Source organism: Trichosurus vulpecula, chromosome 1, assembly GCF_011100635.1.
Source record: "Trichosurus vulpecula isolate mTriVul1 chromosome 1, mTriVul1.pri, whole genome shotgun sequence".
Lineage (NCBI taxonomy): Eukaryota > Metazoa > Chordata > Mammalia > Diprotodontia > Phalangeridae > Trichosurus > Trichosurus vulpecula.
In genome coordinates this window covers 61,416,371-61,434,357 of record NC_050573.1, presented here as the reverse complement: position 1 = coordinate 61,434,357, position 17,987 = coordinate 61,416,371, and the positions used below count along the sequence as shown (strand labels likewise).

At 46.8% G+C, this 17,987-nt stretch overlaps 1 protein-coding gene across 6 annotated transcripts in view; it reads left to right on the top strand.

Moving 5' to 3' along the window:
* ARHGAP45 (Rho GTPase activating protein 45) overlaps positions 1-17,741 on the top strand; it is a 49,817-nt gene extending 32,076 nt beyond the window's left edge. For 3 of the 6 annotated variants that reach the window (XM_036769504.1, XM_036769479.1, XM_036769478.1), the window contains exons 17-23: positions 651-817; positions 947-1,135; positions 3,114-3,251; positions 4,795-5,021; positions 7,998-8,235; positions 12,850-12,946; positions 15,627-17,741. In XM_036769504.1, the coding sequence (XP_036625399.1) occupies positions 651-817; positions 947-1,135; positions 3,114-3,251; positions 4,795-5,021; positions 7,998-8,235; positions 12,850-12,946; positions 15,627-16,030 (1,460 nt within the window). In that variant the 3' untranslated portion in view covers positions 16,031-17,741. The remainder of the gene's footprint in view (positions 1-650; positions 818-946; positions 1,136-3,113; positions 3,252-4,794; positions 5,022-7,997; positions 8,236-12,849; positions 12,947-15,626) is intronic. The other 3 variants (XM_036769497.1, XM_036769482.1, XM_036769488.1) reach the window with 3 other exon arrangements.
* The last annotated feature ends 246 nt before the right edge of the window (positions 17,742-17,987 follow it).

Below are 17,987 nucleotides of genomic sequence, written 5' to 3'. Positions count from 1 at the left end.
GGGTCAGGAGATGGAGGTCTGAGAAAGAATCTGTAGGTGACCCTGACCAGATTATGTGTCAGCTTCCCCACCCCAAAGATGGGGATGACAGTTGTTGCACTATTAATCTGCCAGTATTGTTGTAAGGAAATTGCTTAGTAAGCTGTAAAGAGCTTTCCGAGTATGAGCTGTTAGTTAAACCATTTTTGCTGTCTAGTGAATCTCTCCTTTTGGGCCTTGGTCAGTGGCAGAAGGCTGGGGGACCCGAGAGGGAAAACCAAAGGAAAGGGCCATTTCAGGGAGAGTGGGGGGCAGGTGCCACCAAGGAGTGTCAGGCAGGCAAAGCCAGGGGTTGGGCAGAGACAGGTGCCTTTAAGGGCACTTAGGATTAGTGGATGTTGCTCAGGCCACCAAGAGGACTTCAGAGTGACCTTATCCAGACTGGTCAAGGAGTAGAGAGACAGGCCATGGAGGAAGACAGCCGTGGAGCCACAGAAGCAGCTTTTAGTTCAGTTAAGCATTTATTAAGCACCTTATGTGTGCCAGGCACTCCTCTGGGTGTGGGGGCTACACGTACAAAAATGAAACCATCTCTGTCCTCGAGGATCTTGCGTTTGGCATAGAACCAGAGAGTTGGGGTGTGAGGCGCTGACTTGCCTTTGCCCCCTCAGCAGACCTCAACGGCATCGCCCCTGAGATGGCAGTACCCACTGGCCCCTTCCGAAACGTGGGGCTCTCCAAGGCAGCCCAGACTCACCGGCTTCGGAAGCTGCGTACGCCTTCCAAGTGTCGCGAATGCAACAGCTACGTGTACTTCCAGGGGGCCGAGTGTGAGGAGGTGCGGAGGGGCGTGGGGCTGGCTTCCCCGTAGCAAGGACAGTTGCCCGTCCCCCTGCGCTCCAGTCTGGGGGGTAGGGGTGGGCGTGACAGTGAGGTCACACCGGCGGCTCTTGTCCTCTCTCCCCAGTGCTGCCTGGCCTGTCACAAGAAGTGTCTGGAGACTCTGGCTATTCAGTGTGGCCACAAGAAGCTCCAGGGAAAACTGCAGCTGTTTGGACAGGACTTTGAGAAGGCGGCCCGGGGCACTGCTGATGGCATCCCCTTCATCATAAAGAAATGCCTGTGCGAGATCGAGAGGCGGGCGCTCAGGACCAAGGTGAAGGCCCTGGCCGGCGGGGGAGGGGCCAGGGGTCTGGGCCAGGGCCTTAGCCCTGCTGCATGAGCCAGGCGGGGGTGGGGGTAGCGGGGGGGGGGGGGGGGGGGGGGGGTGGCGCGGGGAACCCTCCAAGAGGGGCGGGGTTGGAGGAAGCAGCAGAGGCCGGCTTGGGGAGCTGCTGAGTGTGTGACTGTGAGCCAGCAGACCTGGGTTTGAATCCTGGCTCTGACGCTGACTGGCTTCATGGTCATGGGCGAGTCACTCATGCTGTCTCTCAGCCTCAGTTTCTTCCCCTGTAAAATGGTCCCAATAATATTTGCACTTCCTCCTCCATGGGTATGTTGTGAAGAAAGTGCTGTTTTACAGATGGGAGATTATTAAGGAACAAGCATTTATTAAGCACCTCCTGTATGCCAGGCACTGTGCTAAGTGTTTTTCACAAATAGGATCTCATTTGATCCTCCCAGCAGCCCTGAGAGGCAGGTGCTTTATCGTCCCCACTTCACAGCTGAGGAGACGTGAGACAAGGGGGGGTTAAGTGACTTGCGCAGGGTCCCACTAAGTGTCTGAGGCTGCATTGGCATTCAGATCTCCCTGACAGGGAGGGGTGAGTCATGGGTTTGAATCCTGAACCTTTCCCTTGTCACTTATGTGATTATGGGCCAGCCGTTTCCCTCCCGAGCCTCGGGTCCTTCTCTGTGAGATGGAGATGATAATGCTTCCTCTGCCTACCCCCCAAGGCTGCTGTGAATGGGCCTCATGGACTCTGAACGCATAGGGACAGGAGTCTTTGTAGAGTCAGAAGGCCTGAATTTGAACCCCAGCGCTCATGCTCACCCTTGGTGGGGGCCAGGGGCTGGCTGCTGAGCTTTCCTCAGCCTCAGGCAGAGGGAGCAGCCCCAGCCTTGGGTTCTAATCCCAACCGACCCACCCTTCCAAGGTACATTCCTGGACGGTGGGAGTGACTGCTGCATTTGGTTGTGGGGGAAAGCACTTTGAAAGGCCTGGAGTACTGTGGAAATGCCATAATAGAGTAATAGAAAACTAAAAATCTAGCAGCTGCAATAATCTTGTTACGTAATTACGCAGTCATTCTGTTACTATCGTGTGCCTCTGCCTGCCTGCACCCTCCCTCCAGAGCCAAGGAGGGGTTGCAATCTGTATTGGTGGAGGGGGCCCCATACAGCACAATCACAAATCTGCTGGGGGATGGTAGAGGTGGGGCTGGTGCTCATGTTGGTAGCAAGGACTCCTCTCTGTGACCTTGGGCAGATTTGTTTAACCTCTCTCTGCCTCAGTTTGGTCCTGGGGAATGAGGGATCTGGACTGGACAATGTCCGAGGTGCCTCCCAGCTCTGAACCATGACCGTCTGTCTTCTGGGCTCAGGCTGTGCTGGGAGCCGTCTGGCTACTTAGTGCCCCTCATGAAAATAGCCAGAGGACGATGTGAGCTCGGGACCCACCAAGGGAGTCGTTGCTGAATTTGAACTCAGGTCCTCCTGACTTCAGGGCTCGTTCTCTGCTCACTGCACCACCTAGCTGCCTTCACAAAACTTTTTTTTAAAAAGTTGTTTCTCCCTTTTGTTTTTACATCACAGTCATTTATGGCTCAACGGACATTTGACAAATTCTCTTACAATTTTTGTGGATGAGATGATAGGGCAGATAGTTCACTTAATCGGGACCAGCTCCCAGCATCATCTACTTAGGGCTGGGGTGGGGGTGGGGTGGGGGGCTGTTGATGTGGTGGTATGGAACCACCTCATTTTATAAACTAGAGATGTGAAGACACTCATCCAACGCCCCGGGGTCATTCATGCATGCCTAGAGCTGGGATTCAAACCCAGGGCTTGGGACTGAGGCCTGTGCTCCTGTTGCCCTCCTTCCACTGATCCAGGCCACTGGAGACATGGAGAGAGCAGACCATGGTCTTCAGGCTTCCATCCCACTCTGATCTTCTGTGCTCTGGCCCACACAGGGGATCTACCGGGTCAACGGAGTCAAGACTCGAGTGGAAAAACTCTGCCAGGCCTTTGAGAACGGCAAAGAGCTGGTGGAGCTGTCCCAGGCCTCCCCGCACGACATCAGCAATGTCCTGAAACTCTACCTGCGTCAGGTGAGCCTGGGCACGGAGCCTGGGTGCGTCCCTCTACCTTCCCGGGTGGTGGGCGGGCCTCATTGGGTCAAGATCAGTTTGTCCCTGGAGAGATGACTAAGGGGCTCAACTGACTTCCCCACACACTGTCTGGGGCTTCTGACCTTGTCCTGGCTGCTCTGTGGATCTCAGTCACCTGATCCCCAAATAAGGAGGTTGGATTGGGTGACCTCTAAGACCTCATCCAGCTTTAGATCTTGTAATGTGTCGGCTCACCCGTGTCCCAAACACAATCAGCTCTCCCATGAGGAGGGAGCAGATGAAAAGCCCCCATCCCTGAGATATTTGCAGGAGGGGAGGGCTCTGTCAGAAAGGGCAGTGGTTATTTCTAAGGCTTTGTCAAGGACTAGTCAGGCCGGACTAACCCCATCCCTCCTAGCAGGTGCTTCATAATGTTTATTGATTGATCAGGATGTAGATTGGGGTTGGAGGGAATGCAGTAGGTTGAGAGCATCTTGGACAGGGAGGGGGTAGCGGTGGGAAAAAGAATGCCAAGTCTTAGAGTATCTCTGGACAGGGGGCAGGGGGGAGGGGAGGCAATCAGGATTGAGTGACTTGCCCAGAGTCACACAGCTACTAAATGTCTGAGGCTGAATTTGAACTTAGGTCCTCCTGACTTCAGGGCTGGTGCTGTATTCACTGTACCACCTAGCTCCCTTTTGTTTATATGTCACGGTCATTTATGGCTCAACAGACCATTTGACAGATTCTCTTACAATGGTTGTGGATGAGATAATAGGGCAGGTAGTTCAGTAGACTCCTAGCTGGTTAAAGTCTGTGTGAGAGCTGTCCTAAAGTTGGGGGAGGGGTCCTCTGGGAAGGTGGTGGAGATCTGCAGATGGAGGCTGGAGGACCAACCACTCTGAGAACGTTGTAAAAGGGATTCTTGACCAAATGGCCCCAATGTCCCTTCTGCCACTTGGGGTGTCCAAGAGGGGATTGGTCTCTGAGCTCAAGGGGGCTTCTCACTGCAGTGGGGAGAGGGGTGGGGCAGAGAGCCAGTGTGGGGGACCCTGAATTGGCACGCACTCTGGTGTGCTGGTTCTAGAATTAGGAGACCTGGGTTTGAATCTTTGCTCCAGTGCGTTTTGATGTTAGACAAATCAATAAACCTCGCCGAGCTCCAGTTTTCTTACAGTCTTACAGATAATGAGCCTTTCATGATTTCCATAGCTGAGTTGTAAGGTTTAATCTGCTCTAGATGAAGGGGACCATAATTGTGGAGAAACATTGTGGTGGGGAGGTAGACATGGCCGAACATGGGGGTAAGGGGATATGGGATCTGTAGATCCCAGCCCAGGAACTCAGAAGCTCTGCGACCATCGGCAAGTGGCGATAGCTTTCTGAGCCTCAGTTTCTGTAAAGCGGCAATAATATTCTTGTGGGGAAGATGCTTTGTAAAGCTTGAAGTGCTAGAGAAGTGAGGATGAGGAAGGCGGTTAGTGGGAGGCAGAGCAGTCTCCGGACATGGCTCTGGAAGCTCACACCTCACTGTCCCCCACAGCTGCCTGAGCCCATCCTTTCTTTCCGCCTATACCATGAACTCATGGGGTTGGCCAAGGAGAGCCTGCAGGCTGAGGCAGAAGCCAAGGCCGCTCGGGGCCGAACCGAATCCAGCAGAGACAAGGAGCAGGATACAGAAGCCATGACAAGCAGGCTCCGGGACCTGTTGAAGGAGCTACCCCCAGAGAACAAAGCCACCCTGCAGTACCTCATTCGGCACCTTCGGAGGTGAGGGAGGGGCAGGAGACCAGGCAGGGGGCCTCTCCAGCTACCTAGAGGGAGCAAGAGAAGGCTGCTATCTCTCATGGAGTCAGGGACCCTGGGGCCGTGAGTGTGGGTTAAGAATTTTTTTTCAGTTGACAAAAGTCTCTTTTTTCTTTCTTCCATCTACCCCGTCCCCATTGAAAAAAAGAAAAACAAACTCCCTATGATAAATACGTGCAGTCAAGCAACACAAATCTCCCCATTGTCCATGTCCCAATAATACGTACTCTGAGTCCATTAACCTCTCTGGCACGAGGTGGGAAGTGTGTTCTATCATGAATCTTTTGGAATCTCTGCAAATCCTTTGGTCATTGGGCTGGTCAGAGTTCTGAAGTCTTTTATTAAAGCTCTTTGTCTTTACAATGTTATGATATGAATTGTTCTCCAGCAGCCCTGCTTTCGAATCCTTTTTCTGATAATAAACTGGCTCTGTGACCTTGGGCAGATTATCGAACCCCTCTGGGTCTCAGGTTCCTCATCTATGAAGTGAGGGGGGGTTAGACCAGTTGATCTCTTAAGGTCCAGCTTGGGATATAGTGGGTTTATGGGTTAAGAGGACCAGGGTTGAACTCTCCCCTCCAAGAGGTGTCAACTGTCTGGGTGACCAGTCTGAGTCCCTTTCCTCGTCAGTAAAGTAGAGACCTGATAATCACTGTACCTCCAGTTCTGGACCTCTGGTAGGAGGCTTGCTGTGAAAGTCCTATAAACAAACATCAGGGAAAGCTCTTTGCAAACCTTAAAGTCCCTTCCCAGGGTGGTCATGCAGAAAATGCAGTGCAGCCTTTAAATTGCTATAGAATATGTAGCATGCTATTATTTTTAAAAATCTTTTACTTTTTTTCCCCCAATTACATGTAAAAATGTTTAATATTACTATTTTTTTTAAATTTTGAGTTCCAAATTCTCTCCCAGCCTCCCTACCTTCCCCTCTCATTAAGAAGGCAAGCAATTTGATATAGATTATACAATATGCAAATATTTCCATATTAGTAGGGCTATGAAAGAAAACAGACCCCCCCCCCCAAAAAAATACACAGAAAAAATAAAGTAAAAAATAGTTTGCTTAAATCTGCTCTCAGACTCCGGAGACGGATAGCATTTTTTCATTATGACTGTTGGAATCGTCTTGCATCATTGTATTTCTCAGAATAGCTAAGTCATTCACGGTTGATCATTGTACAAGATTGATGATACCGTGTACAGTGTTCTCCTGTCCGCTTACTTCACTTATATCCGTTCATAGGACTCTTTCCAGGTTTTTCTGAAACCATCCTGTTTGTCATTTCTTAAAGCACAATAGTATTCCATCACAGTCGCATACCACAACTTGTTCAACCATTCTCCAGATGATGGGCATCCCCTCAATTTCCAGTCCTTTGCCACCACAAAAAGAGCTACTATAAATGTTTTTGTACATGCAGGTCTTTTTCCTTTTCTTTTGATCTCTTTAGGATACAGACCTAGTAGTGGTATTATTTCTGGGTCAAAGGATATGAACAGTTTTACTAGCACTTTGGGCATAGTTCCAAATTGCTCTCCAGAATGGTTGGATCAGTTCACAACTTCATCAACAGTTACATTAGGATCCCAACTTTCCCACATCCCCTCCAACATTTATCATTTTCCTTTTCTGTTGTATTAGCTGATCTGATAGGTGTGATGTGGTACCTCAGAATTGTTTTAATTTCCATTTCTCTAATCAATAGTGATTTAGAGCATTTTTTCATATGACGATAGATAGATAGCTTTGGCAGAGACGATAGATAGATAACTTTGATTTCTTCATCTAAAAACTGCCTGTTCATATCCTTTGACTATTTATCAATTGAGGAATGAATTATAAATTAGACTCAATTCTCTATATATTTGAGAAATGAAGCTTTTATTAGAGGTACTTGCTGTAAAATTTTCCTCCAGCTTTCTGCTTGCTTTTAATCTTGGTTGCATTGGTTTTGTTTGTGCAAAACCTTTTTAATCTAATACAATCAAAATTACCATTTTACATCTCACAATGCTGTCTATCTCTTGTTTGGTCCTAAATTCTTCCCTTTTCCATAGATCTGACAGGTAAACTATTCCGTGCTCCCCTAATTTGCTTATGGTATTGCCTTTTATATCTAAATCATGTACTCATTTTGACCTTATCATGGGGTATGGTGTAAGATGTTGCTCTGTACTTAGTTTTTGCCAAACTGTTTTCTCAAATAGTGATTTCTTGTCCCAAAAGCTTGGATCTTTGTGTCTGTTAAACACTAGATTACTACAGTCATTTACGACTGTATGCTGTGTACTTATCTATACTGATCGGCCACTCCATTTCTTAGCCAGTTTCGGCAATTTCTACACTTTGTAATACAGTTTGAGATCTGGTAGGGTTAAGCCACTTTACTCCACATTTTTTTAATTGACTCACTTGAAATTGACTTTTGTTTTTCCAGATGAATTTTGTCATTATTTTTTCTAGCTCTATAAAATAATTTTTTTGTAGTTTGATTGGTATGGCATTGAATAGGTAAATTAATTTAGACAGAATTGTCATTCTTATTTTATTGGCTCAGCCTCCCCATAAGCAGTTACTATTCTTCCCAGTCATTTAGATCTGTCTTTATTTGTGTGAAGTGGTTTGTAATTGTGTTCATGTAATTCCTGGCGTTTGTCTTGGCAGGCAGACTCACAAGTATTTTGTATTGTCTGAAGTTGTCTTACGTGGAATTTCTCTTTGCGATCTCCTGCTGCTGGACTTTGTTAGTGACACATAGAAATGCTAATGATTACAAGGGCCTTTTTTATGCCCTGCGACTTTGCTGAAGTTGTTCACTATTTCACTTAGTTTTCCAGGTGATTTTCTATGGTTCCCCAGGTATACCATCATCTCATCCGCAAAGGGGGATTGTTCATACAAAGGTCTTGTTCATACGTTATCTTCTCACCCCCGGGCAGGATCGTGGAGGTGGAGCAGGACAACAAGATGACTCCGAGCAACCTGGGCATCGTCTTTGGGCCCACGCTGCTGCGCCCTCGGCCCACAGAGGCCACCGTGTCTCTGTCCTCCCTGGTGGACTACCCGCACCAGGCGCGCATCGTGGAGACCCTCATCTCCTTCTACGACATCATCTTTGAGGTCCCGGCTGAGGACATGCTGGAGGAGAGCCCCAGCAGTGAGGTCAGTGTGCAGGAGGTCAGTGCGGGGCCGCTGAGGCCACACGGGGGCCCTGGGTGCTGGCCGTCTGCAGAACACACTGCACACTGGCCACTTGTGTGTTGTAGAAATGGTGCTATTTGTATGAATGTTATGGATCGGTGTTAATCCATATTGGGAGGCATGACGGTAATCAGGTTTCTGTAGCAGTTTCAGGCTTATACCTGCTTTCCCTGCAGTCACCCTCGGGGTAAATTAGGACATTTTTATTCCCACTTTACAGGTGGAGACACAAAACCTTCTCTGAGGAGAGTTAGAGTGATTTGCCCGTGATCAGATAGCCAGGAGAATTTGAATTCAGTACTTTCCACACTGTCTCACTGACTTCTTAGAATGGCAGGAGCTGGAGAGGTCATCTTGTCCGTCCCTATAGGCCAGGGATCCTCCTTAAACCTCCCCAGAACTACAGGGTAGAAGCCGAGTCAGAGTGGGCAGCTTAGGGTGTGAACCAATGGCTTTCCCTTTCCTCACTTCTGCCATTCTTCCCCCTGTCGTCCCCAGGGCATGCCAGATGTTTGGGGACTGTAGCTGTGGCATGCCATGTTGGAACACCCACACTTAGAACTGAGTGATGCTGGGCAAGTCACTTAACTTGTCTGCCTCAGTTTCCCCAACTGCAAAATGGGGTTGCTAATAGTAGCACCTGCCTCCCACGGTCATCGTGAGGAATGCGTGAAATGACATTTGTGAAGTACTGGCACGCAGTGGCCACTTATTGGATACTTATGGCCTGCCTTCCTTTGTTCTCCTGAGCCTCAGTTTTTCTCATGTTTGTAACTGTTAAAAATTAAGGTAGACTGAGGCACAGATGGGGCAGCTACTTGGCACAGTAGAGAATACTGGGCCTAGAGTCAGGAAGACCTGAGTTCAAATCTGGCCTCAGACGCTTCCTAGCTGTGCGATCCTGGGCAAGCCACTTCATCCTGTTTGCCTCAGTTTCCTCATCTGTAAAATGAGCTGGAGAAGGAAATGGCAAACCACTGCAGTGTCTCTGCCAAGAAAACCCCAAATGGGGACACAAAGAGTCAGGACAAGACTGGAAACAGCTAAACGCCAACAAGGGGCGCAGAGTTCTGACCATGATCATTTGATTAGTGAAGCTTGAATTTACCAAGAAATAGGATCTTGGCTTCCCCAGCAAAGCTAAGACCCCGAGGTAGGGAATGGCTGCCCTTTTTTAAAGTTCTTAGGGACATGCAGAACAAAGAATAGGACTCAGTAGGCAGAGAATGAGCTGTGATTGGTGAGAAATGGGGAAGGAGGAATGGCAACCATGCCCTCCTTCCCCCCGGGACTGAGAAATGGGCATTGCCTGAATCCACCAGCAAGGTTAGAGATGGGACCAGACATCTTTGGATGACAAAGCAGACGTCCTCCAAGGGCAACAGACTTCTCTGACACAGGCATGGAACAGTGAGAACAAGAGAACTGAATTTCTGAACTCACCCCATTATAGGACAGCTCTGATTCCATCAGAGACAAAGAATTATGACTTAAGCAGTTAGCAGGACAAAATCAATTAACTGCAAATAGGAGCCATTTAAAAAGACATCGAATCTGATTACTTCATGTTCAGTGGCGATGATAATGCTCATGCTCCGTACTTCTGGGGGCCGTTGTGAAAAAAGCGCTTTGTGAGCCATCAGAAGGAGCTGCTGGAGAGTCTGGTGGCCCAGCTGGCCTCTCTTTGCCACCTCTGGGCTCTAGGAAGGCTAGGATGTCCATCGGTCTCCTTGAAGGGCAGGGGGGGGGCAGGGAAGCGCTTAGGCCAGTGCGCATGTTGGCATCATCATTATCATGGCTGGCTTTCTACCTCGCAGCTGTGGGAGAGTTGTTTTTTTTGTGATCAAATAATATGATTTATCAGGAGAAACAAGATCTGGAATATCCAGAGAAATAAGGGAAAAAAGAAGGAGTGCCGGGAGAATAGTACTTTTATGCTCTAAACTTCATCCCAGAGCAGGTCGTCAAAACCATGTTAGCTGAATGCTTCCTTTATTTATTTATTTATTTGGTACTGGGGCAGAACAAGGCCCAGGACTGTAGATGACTCTTGAGTTTTTTTTTAAATAATATTTTATTTTTTCTTAATTACATGTAAAAAAAATTTTTTTAATGAGAAAAAGGATTTATTATTCCCTTACTATGTGACACACATTGTATTAAATGCTGGGAATACAAATGAGACAATCCCTTCTCTCAAGGAGCTTACATTCTAATTGGCAGAAACAACATACGTGAAAGTGTTCATTAGGGTAGCATGTCATAGGGATAGTGAGTTGAGCCACAGGGGGTTGCTTTCTTTCCTTTCTAAATATAATGTAAGTACTTTTTTATTTTCCTGAGCTAGAGATGGAAATTGTCAGCTTCCTTCATTTCATTCTTTTAGGCTACATGTAAAAACTTTTAACCTTCATTTTCAAAAATTTTGAGTGCTAAATTCTCTCCCTTCCTCCTTTTTCCCCTCCTTGAGCCATTTGATATAGGTTATACATGTGCAATCTTGTAAAATATTTCCATATTTGTTATTTTGTGGAAGAAATCTCAAACCAGAAAAAAGTGAAAAATAGTCTGCTTCTCTCTGCATTCAAACTCCATCAGTTCTTTCTCTGGAGGTGGATGGCATTTTTCATCATGAGTCCTTTGGGATTGTCTTGGACCCTTGGATTGCTGAGAAGGGCTAAGTCATTCACAGTTCTTCATCGTATGATATTGTTACTGTGGACAATGTTCTCCCAGTTTTTTAAAAAACATTTATTTATTTTTAGTTTCCAACATTCACTTTTATAAGATTCTGAGTTTTAAATTTTCTCCCCCCACCCCCAAGATGGCTTATAGTCTGATACAGGCCATAAATGTACAATCAATCATATTAAACATTTTTCCACATTAGTTACGTTGTAGAGAAGAATTAGGGTTCTAATTCTAGTTCTAATTCAAAGGGAAAAACCACAAGAAAGAAAAAAAAAGGAAAAATAGTCTGCTTCGATCTGCATTCAGACTCCATAGTTCTTTCTCTGGACGTGGATGGCATTTTCCATTATGAGTCTTTTGGAATTGTCTTAATTGTTGCATTGCTGAGAAGAGCCAAGTCTATCCAAGTTGGTCATTGCACAACATGGCTGTTACTGTGTGCAATGTTTGTTCTCCCAGTTCTTCTGATTTACTTTGCATCAGATCATGCAAGTTTTTCCAGGTTTTTCTGAAGTCTGCCTGCTCGTCATTTCTTATAGCACAATAATATTCCATCACATTCATAGACCACAGCTTATTCAGCCATTCCCCAGCTGATGGACATTCCCTCAATTTCCAATTCTTAGCCACTACAAAAAGAGCTGCTGTCAGTATTTTTGTACAGTTTCTTCCCCCTCTCCCCTTTTCTAAAAAAAAAAAAAAAATCTCTTTGGGATATAGACCTAATAGTCATGTTGCTGGGTCAGAAGGTATGCACATTTTTGTAGCCCTTTGGGCATGGTTCTGAATTGTTCCCCAGAATGGTTGGGTTGGTTTACAATTTCACCAACAGTACCTTAGGGTCCCATTTTTCCATATCCCCTCCAATATTTGTCATTTTCCTTTTCTGTCATAGCCATTCTGATTGGCATGTGAAAAACTAAACTCATCTTTCTTCTCAAAGCCTGTGGAGTAGTAGCTCAGAGTTGTTTTAATTTGCATTTCTCTGATCATTAGTGATTTAGAGCATTTTTTCATATGACTATAGATAGCTTTGATTTCTTAATCTGAAAACTGCCTGTTCATATCCTTTGCCCATTTATCAATTGGAGAAAAACTCCTATTAGTATAAATTAGATTCTGTTGTCTATATTTTTTGCAAAATCTTTTTAATTTAATCAAAATTATCTGTTTTACATCTCACAATGTTCTCTCTTATTTGGTCCTAAATTTTTCCCTTATCCAAAAATCTGCTCATTTGCTTATGATATCACCCTTTATGTATAAATCAGTGTATCCATTTTGGCCTTATCTTGGTATATGGTGTGAGATGTTGGTCTGTACCTAAGCTCTGAAGGGCCCTTGAGTTGTCGGTGTCAACCTTTCTGGGGAGCTCTGAGGTTTGGGGAGAGTGTTTTCTCTCTCTGTGTATATGGTGTGAGATGTTGGTCTGTACCTAAACTCTGAAGGGCCCTTGAGTTGTTGGTCTCAGCCTTTCTGGGGAGCCCTGAGGTTTGAGGAGAGAGTTTTCTCTCTCTGTGTTTAAGATGGGAGAGAGTGATATGGTGAATAGAGAGCTGACCTCCGAGTCAGGTAGGCCTGGGTTTAGGTCCTGCCTCTGACAAGTGCTAGCTTTGCTAGGGGTATGGGGAGGATCCATTGCTTAGCATGGTGCCTGGTGCATATTGGGTGATTAATAAATATCAATTGATTGTGACCCTAAGCAAGTCACTTAATCTCTCTGTGGCCCAGGTAACCCTCTAAGACTGCAGGTTGAAGAAAAGCTGCCAATCTACTTTGATGGATGGAGTTTCCTGTACCAAAGTAGGGGCCCAAAATCCCACCCAGATTTCAATGGGATATAGCTTGGCCTTCTTTGTAGGGGCTCTGATGTCCTCACCACTCCCAACTTCTTTCTAGGATGGACCATCTTCCCAGCATCCTAGGGATGAGATACCTTTCTTGGAGGTGAGTGAAGATACAACTGACCTGGATTTCCAAACAGATGCATATAGAGGTGAGTTGGAGGTGCCCCTCCCTACCCCCGGGGAGTCAGTGCTTGGGGCAGGCAGTGTCAGCCCTTGGTGAGGAAGGTTGGGAGGTGGTCAAAGGAGAGAAGGGTGTGTATGAGAGATGTGAAAGTGGACTTGGCCCCAGATTGGATGTGTGGAATATGAGAGGGATGGAGGGGTAGATGCTGAGGTTGCAGGCCTGGGCGAGTGGGTGCTGGTGCTCCTGTCAGAAATAGGGATGGTTCGTGGATGGAGATGATGACTTTTGTTCTGGGCATATTGAGTTTAAGGTGTCTTTGGGACGTCCGGCTTAAGATGTTCAGAATTCATTTGGTGATATGGGACTGGAGGTCTAGAGAGAGTCTGGGCCAGACCTCTAGATCTGGTGGAAGCTCACTTGGAAGATCCTCAAGTGAGACGGTATAGAAGGGGAAAGGAGAGGGCCCAGGACCAAGTTTTCAGGGTTTGGCAGGGTGACCATGACTCAGATGAAGATCCAGCAAAGGAGATTGAGGAGCCAAAGAATGAGTAGGGCGCTGTGTTCCAAATCCCCAGACGAGAGAGTATCCAGGAGAAAAGGGTGATCAGGAGGGTCAGAGAGGACTGAGAAAAGGGCATACATTTGGCAATCAGGACATCACTGGGGACTTTGGAGAGAGCAGCTTCACTAAAATGATACAGTCAAATGCCAGCATGCACAAGGTTTAGAAGCAAGTGAGAGGAGAGGAAGTGTAGGCATAAAGTGTAGATGGCTTTCCTCGAGGATTTAGTGGAAGCGGAGAGGAGAGAAATGAGATCCTAACTCACAAGGCTGGGAGGAGTGAGGGAGGGTTGGTTTGTTTTCTCTAAGAATGTGGGAGACGAGCACCTTTGTAGGTGGTGGGGAGGGAGTCAGGAGATAGGGAGGGGCTCAAGATTAGAGACAGAATGGGCACAGACTGTTGGAGGAGATGGAGGAATAGGGGCTGGAGGGGTTTGGGTTGGACTGCCTTTCTCTCTATCCCCAGCATGGCACATTTTACCTATTACATTTAATGCCTAAGTCATCTTTGGGCAGCTGGGTGGTATAGGGGCGGTAGAGCCCTGGACCTGGAGTTCAAATCTGACTTCAGACACTGCCTGTGTGACCCTGAGCAAGGAACTTAACCTGTCTGCCTCAGTTTCTTCATCTGTAAAATGTGGATGGTAGCACCTGACTCCCGGGGCGGTTGTAAGGATCTGGTGAGATGGCAGATGTAAAGCATTCTGCAAACCTTCTGGCGCTGTGTGACTGCCGTCATTCTTTTAATAAATGCTTGTAATTTGGCTTCCCACCTACCACCCAAACACAGCTGCTCTTTCCTGGGTTGCTAATGATCTCCTACCTGCTAAATCTAAAGGTCTTTCCTCACTTTGTCCTGAAGCTTGCGATGCTCTAGACCACTCCCTCCTCCTCCTTCTCCTCCTCCCCCCTGCTCTCTTCCCTGGACTTGTGCTTTTTCCCTGTTCTGCTCATTGCTGTCTGTTGTTTCTCCTCTGCTAGATCAGCACCCGTTTCTTGCCCCCCTGGCCTCTGTTGGGGGCCATCTTCTCTCCCCATTCATAAAATGGATAACGCTACTGTTAAAGTGATTCTAAGGGACAATTTAAGAGCTAACTCAAGTATAGATGGTAATTATTATCTTAAAAGATGGTAGCATGGGTTCAGTGAGCATCTCCACCCAGAGGACTCCCAAATCTCTACAGTAACTGTCATCAGTGCTCTAAGCCCCAGTTGCTGGGCAGACGGTTCTACAGATAACTCCCGTATGCTCTTCAAACCCAGTCCATCATTTCCCTTACTCCCTTAACCAATCCCTCCTCCAGAATATCCCTTTGTTTTGAAGATGCCACCATCTCTGCAGTTACTCAGGTCACAGCCTCATCCCCCGTGTCTGGCGGTTCTTTCTCCCTATGTTTCAGATGCCTGCCTCTTGACTCCCATGCCCACTGCCTTCTTCAGGCCCTCATTCCTGCCAAGGTGGTTGCAGTAGCCTTTTAAGTGGTGGCCCCCTCTCTAATCCATCTGCCACCTAACAGCCAAAGTGACTGACTTTCTAAGGCGTGGTTCTGACCATGTGTCTTCCGTGTTTTTTTTATCAACTTTGTATTAAAAAGCCTCAGTGGCTTTCTCCATTGCTTCTAGGATAAAGTAAAAATAGAGTTTGGCATTTAAAACCCTCCACAAACTGGCTCCCACCTATCTTTTGAAACCTGTCTTACCACTTTCCTTTGTAAAATCAGAGCCCAACTGGCCTAGTCTTCCTTGACTGCCACCTCGCACTCCTGCGGGTTCCCCTACCTGGCTCAAGCTCCCTCATCATCTCTTCCAGGTTAGAATCCTTTCTTGAGCTACAAGGGACCTCAGAGGCCAAGTAATGCAAACCCCTTATTTTACAGATGAGGAACCTGAGGCCCAAGAAAATGATTTGTTTTTAGCGTTCTTTTTCTTCTGAAGTGATCTTTTTGTGTATGTTGTATCTCTTAAGAGAAGGTAAGCTATTTAAAGGGAGGGACTAGTGTTTTTGGTGTCTTCATAGCCCTAGCATGTCAAGTTATGCAATGCACATAGTAGGTATTTTAGTAAAATGTGTATTGAATGAATATATGTTTGTCAGTTGTAGAAAGGCATAGAAATGTGAGCTTTTATTTCTTTGGTTTTCCCAGCGTCCATTAACCGTTCCAACGACTCTGACTCAGAACTGGAAGATAGCTCAGACTTGCAGGCATCTGATGGTGCCAGCACCCTGCACCGACTCAGTCTCTTGATGAAGCAGGAAAGTGAGACTAGCACCGAGGAAGGGTCCCAGAGCCACAGCGGCAGTGTGGAGCACCTGGACCCAGTGAGAGGGGAGCAGAGTGATGGCGATGAAGATCAGGACCCCAGCAGAGAGGTCCTGGTCCTGCAGCTCTCATCTTACAACACCAACCAGTCCAATAACACCCTCCAGGCAGGGCCTACCTCTGCCCAAGAGGCGCAGGCAGGTGGCTGGCAGCTCCCTGCGGTCCGGCTACGTGGGGGGAAGATCACCATGGGCACGCACAGAGAAAGGCGGCCAGAGTTTGTTTGAAATCAAGCTGTTGGCAGAGAATTTGATCCCTGCAACAGAATTTGGGGAAAGTAATAGACTTATTTGGAACATGAGAAAAAAATTGGAATGAGGAAGACTACATAACCCATAAGTCTGCAGCTGGTGCTGGGCGGAGATAGGGTTGCTCCAGATGTTCTGAAGAACTCCACAGAGGCAACTTTGTCTGAATATAGACTAGACAGCTAGATGACTGTCACAGCTCAGGTCATCGTGACTTGTCACTTTTTTCTTGGTCCCCGCTATGGGAATTCAAGCAAATTTTTTCACTTTTTTTCCCTCCATGGATCTGGAAGTATCCTGGGATTCCTGATAACTGCTATCTGGCCTGCTGTTTCAGAGAGCCAGAACTTATTTTAAAACAGGTGATTTTTGCCAATGGATTGCTTTTTTTAAAAAAATGTTTTTATTTTTACTTTTTTGGAGTAGGGAGGTGAGGGATCACTCGGGGAAAAATTTAAGTGGTGTGATGTATCCCCCAAGCCATACTGGATTCAGTACCCCCAGAGGCCCAAATGCCTTGCCTCCAGCATATCAGAAGAGGCCTTGAGTAGGCGGGTTCCTTCTCTTTTAATGTAGGTTGGGTCTTTAACAGCCACTTGCCAGGCCCCTGGTGGGCCTAGGGTGATTGAAAAAATGAACCAGACTTCTGGGCTACAGCCCTTCTATAGCATTAGGTTCCTGATCTGCCTGGACAGCTTGGGTGGGAAAGCAAGTTTCAAACATTGCAAATTATATGATTTTGAAATACACGAGTGTAATCCTTCCCATGCAGAAGTTAAAACAAGGATCCATTTCTCCTCAAATTCAGACCTAGCCTTTAATCTCTGCTGCAGAGATCCTGAATACTGTCTGGTGTAGGGCCCTTTCATCCCAGTGGGGTGGTCGTGGCTGGAGTTACTGCCAAGGGATACTGGTTTCACAAACTGGGAAAATCCCTTTCCGGTTCTGGACTTCACTAGAACTTAGTGGGAAGTGTTTAAGTGCACTTAGGAGGATCCTGAGCCAGGAGCTGCTTCAGACCAAAGGTCTTGCCTAAGATATGCTATATATATGATATAGCATTTCCATGTGACAGCAGTGTAAAGTGTCATGGGAATGCTGACCCTTATCCCTCAGTTTATATACCGTCTTTATAAAGTTCCTGAAGCCAGGCTCTCATCTGTGCTGGAAATAATATACAAATACATAAACACTGCTTTAAGGCTTACAAAAAGCTTTCCTCCCAACAGCCCTGAGGTAGATAATACAAGGTGCTTCTCAACTTTACCAGAGAGGTGCCTGAGGCTCAGATAATAAACTTGACCATGGTCATAGAGCCACTGTGTTAAGAGCTGAGATTCAAGCCCACCTCTCTTGACTTAAGGCCTTTCCCCGTGCCGGGCTGAGCACTCCAGAGTCTGATTTTACCCCTTAGCAGAAGGAAACGAAGCTTGCTTCATGCTTGCTGCAGAAGTGCTCAAAGAGAGGGAAGATTGTCCTATGAACTGGAAGCAGTAACAGGGCTGAGCGGCACTGTTGGAGCTCAGCAGCTGTAGGCAGGGCACGCTATTTGCCATGGACAGAGAATCAATCCAGTGGTCCTTTGAGAGCACAACACTCATGGTTTGTATGTTTTATCCGTCTTGCTGGGGACTTTGAAACGCACATTTAAAATATTAATTCCTTTGCTTAAAATAAAATTTGGAGCTCATTTCCTCCTGAGAGAATAACTCATTCTGGTCACCAGCCTCTCAACTGACAATTTCACTGCGATTTTAACACAGAAGCAGTAGTGGGAAGTCATCAACTCTGGGCTACATAGGAGAGCCAGGGAGAACTCTAAAAGCTGTCCCAAGACCTCAGATACATGAGCTCAAGCTGGCCCTTGGGCCCTGGGACTCAAAAGTAGAGCTGTGCATTCTCCTTGTTTGCATTTCATTCAAGTCATTCAAGGACA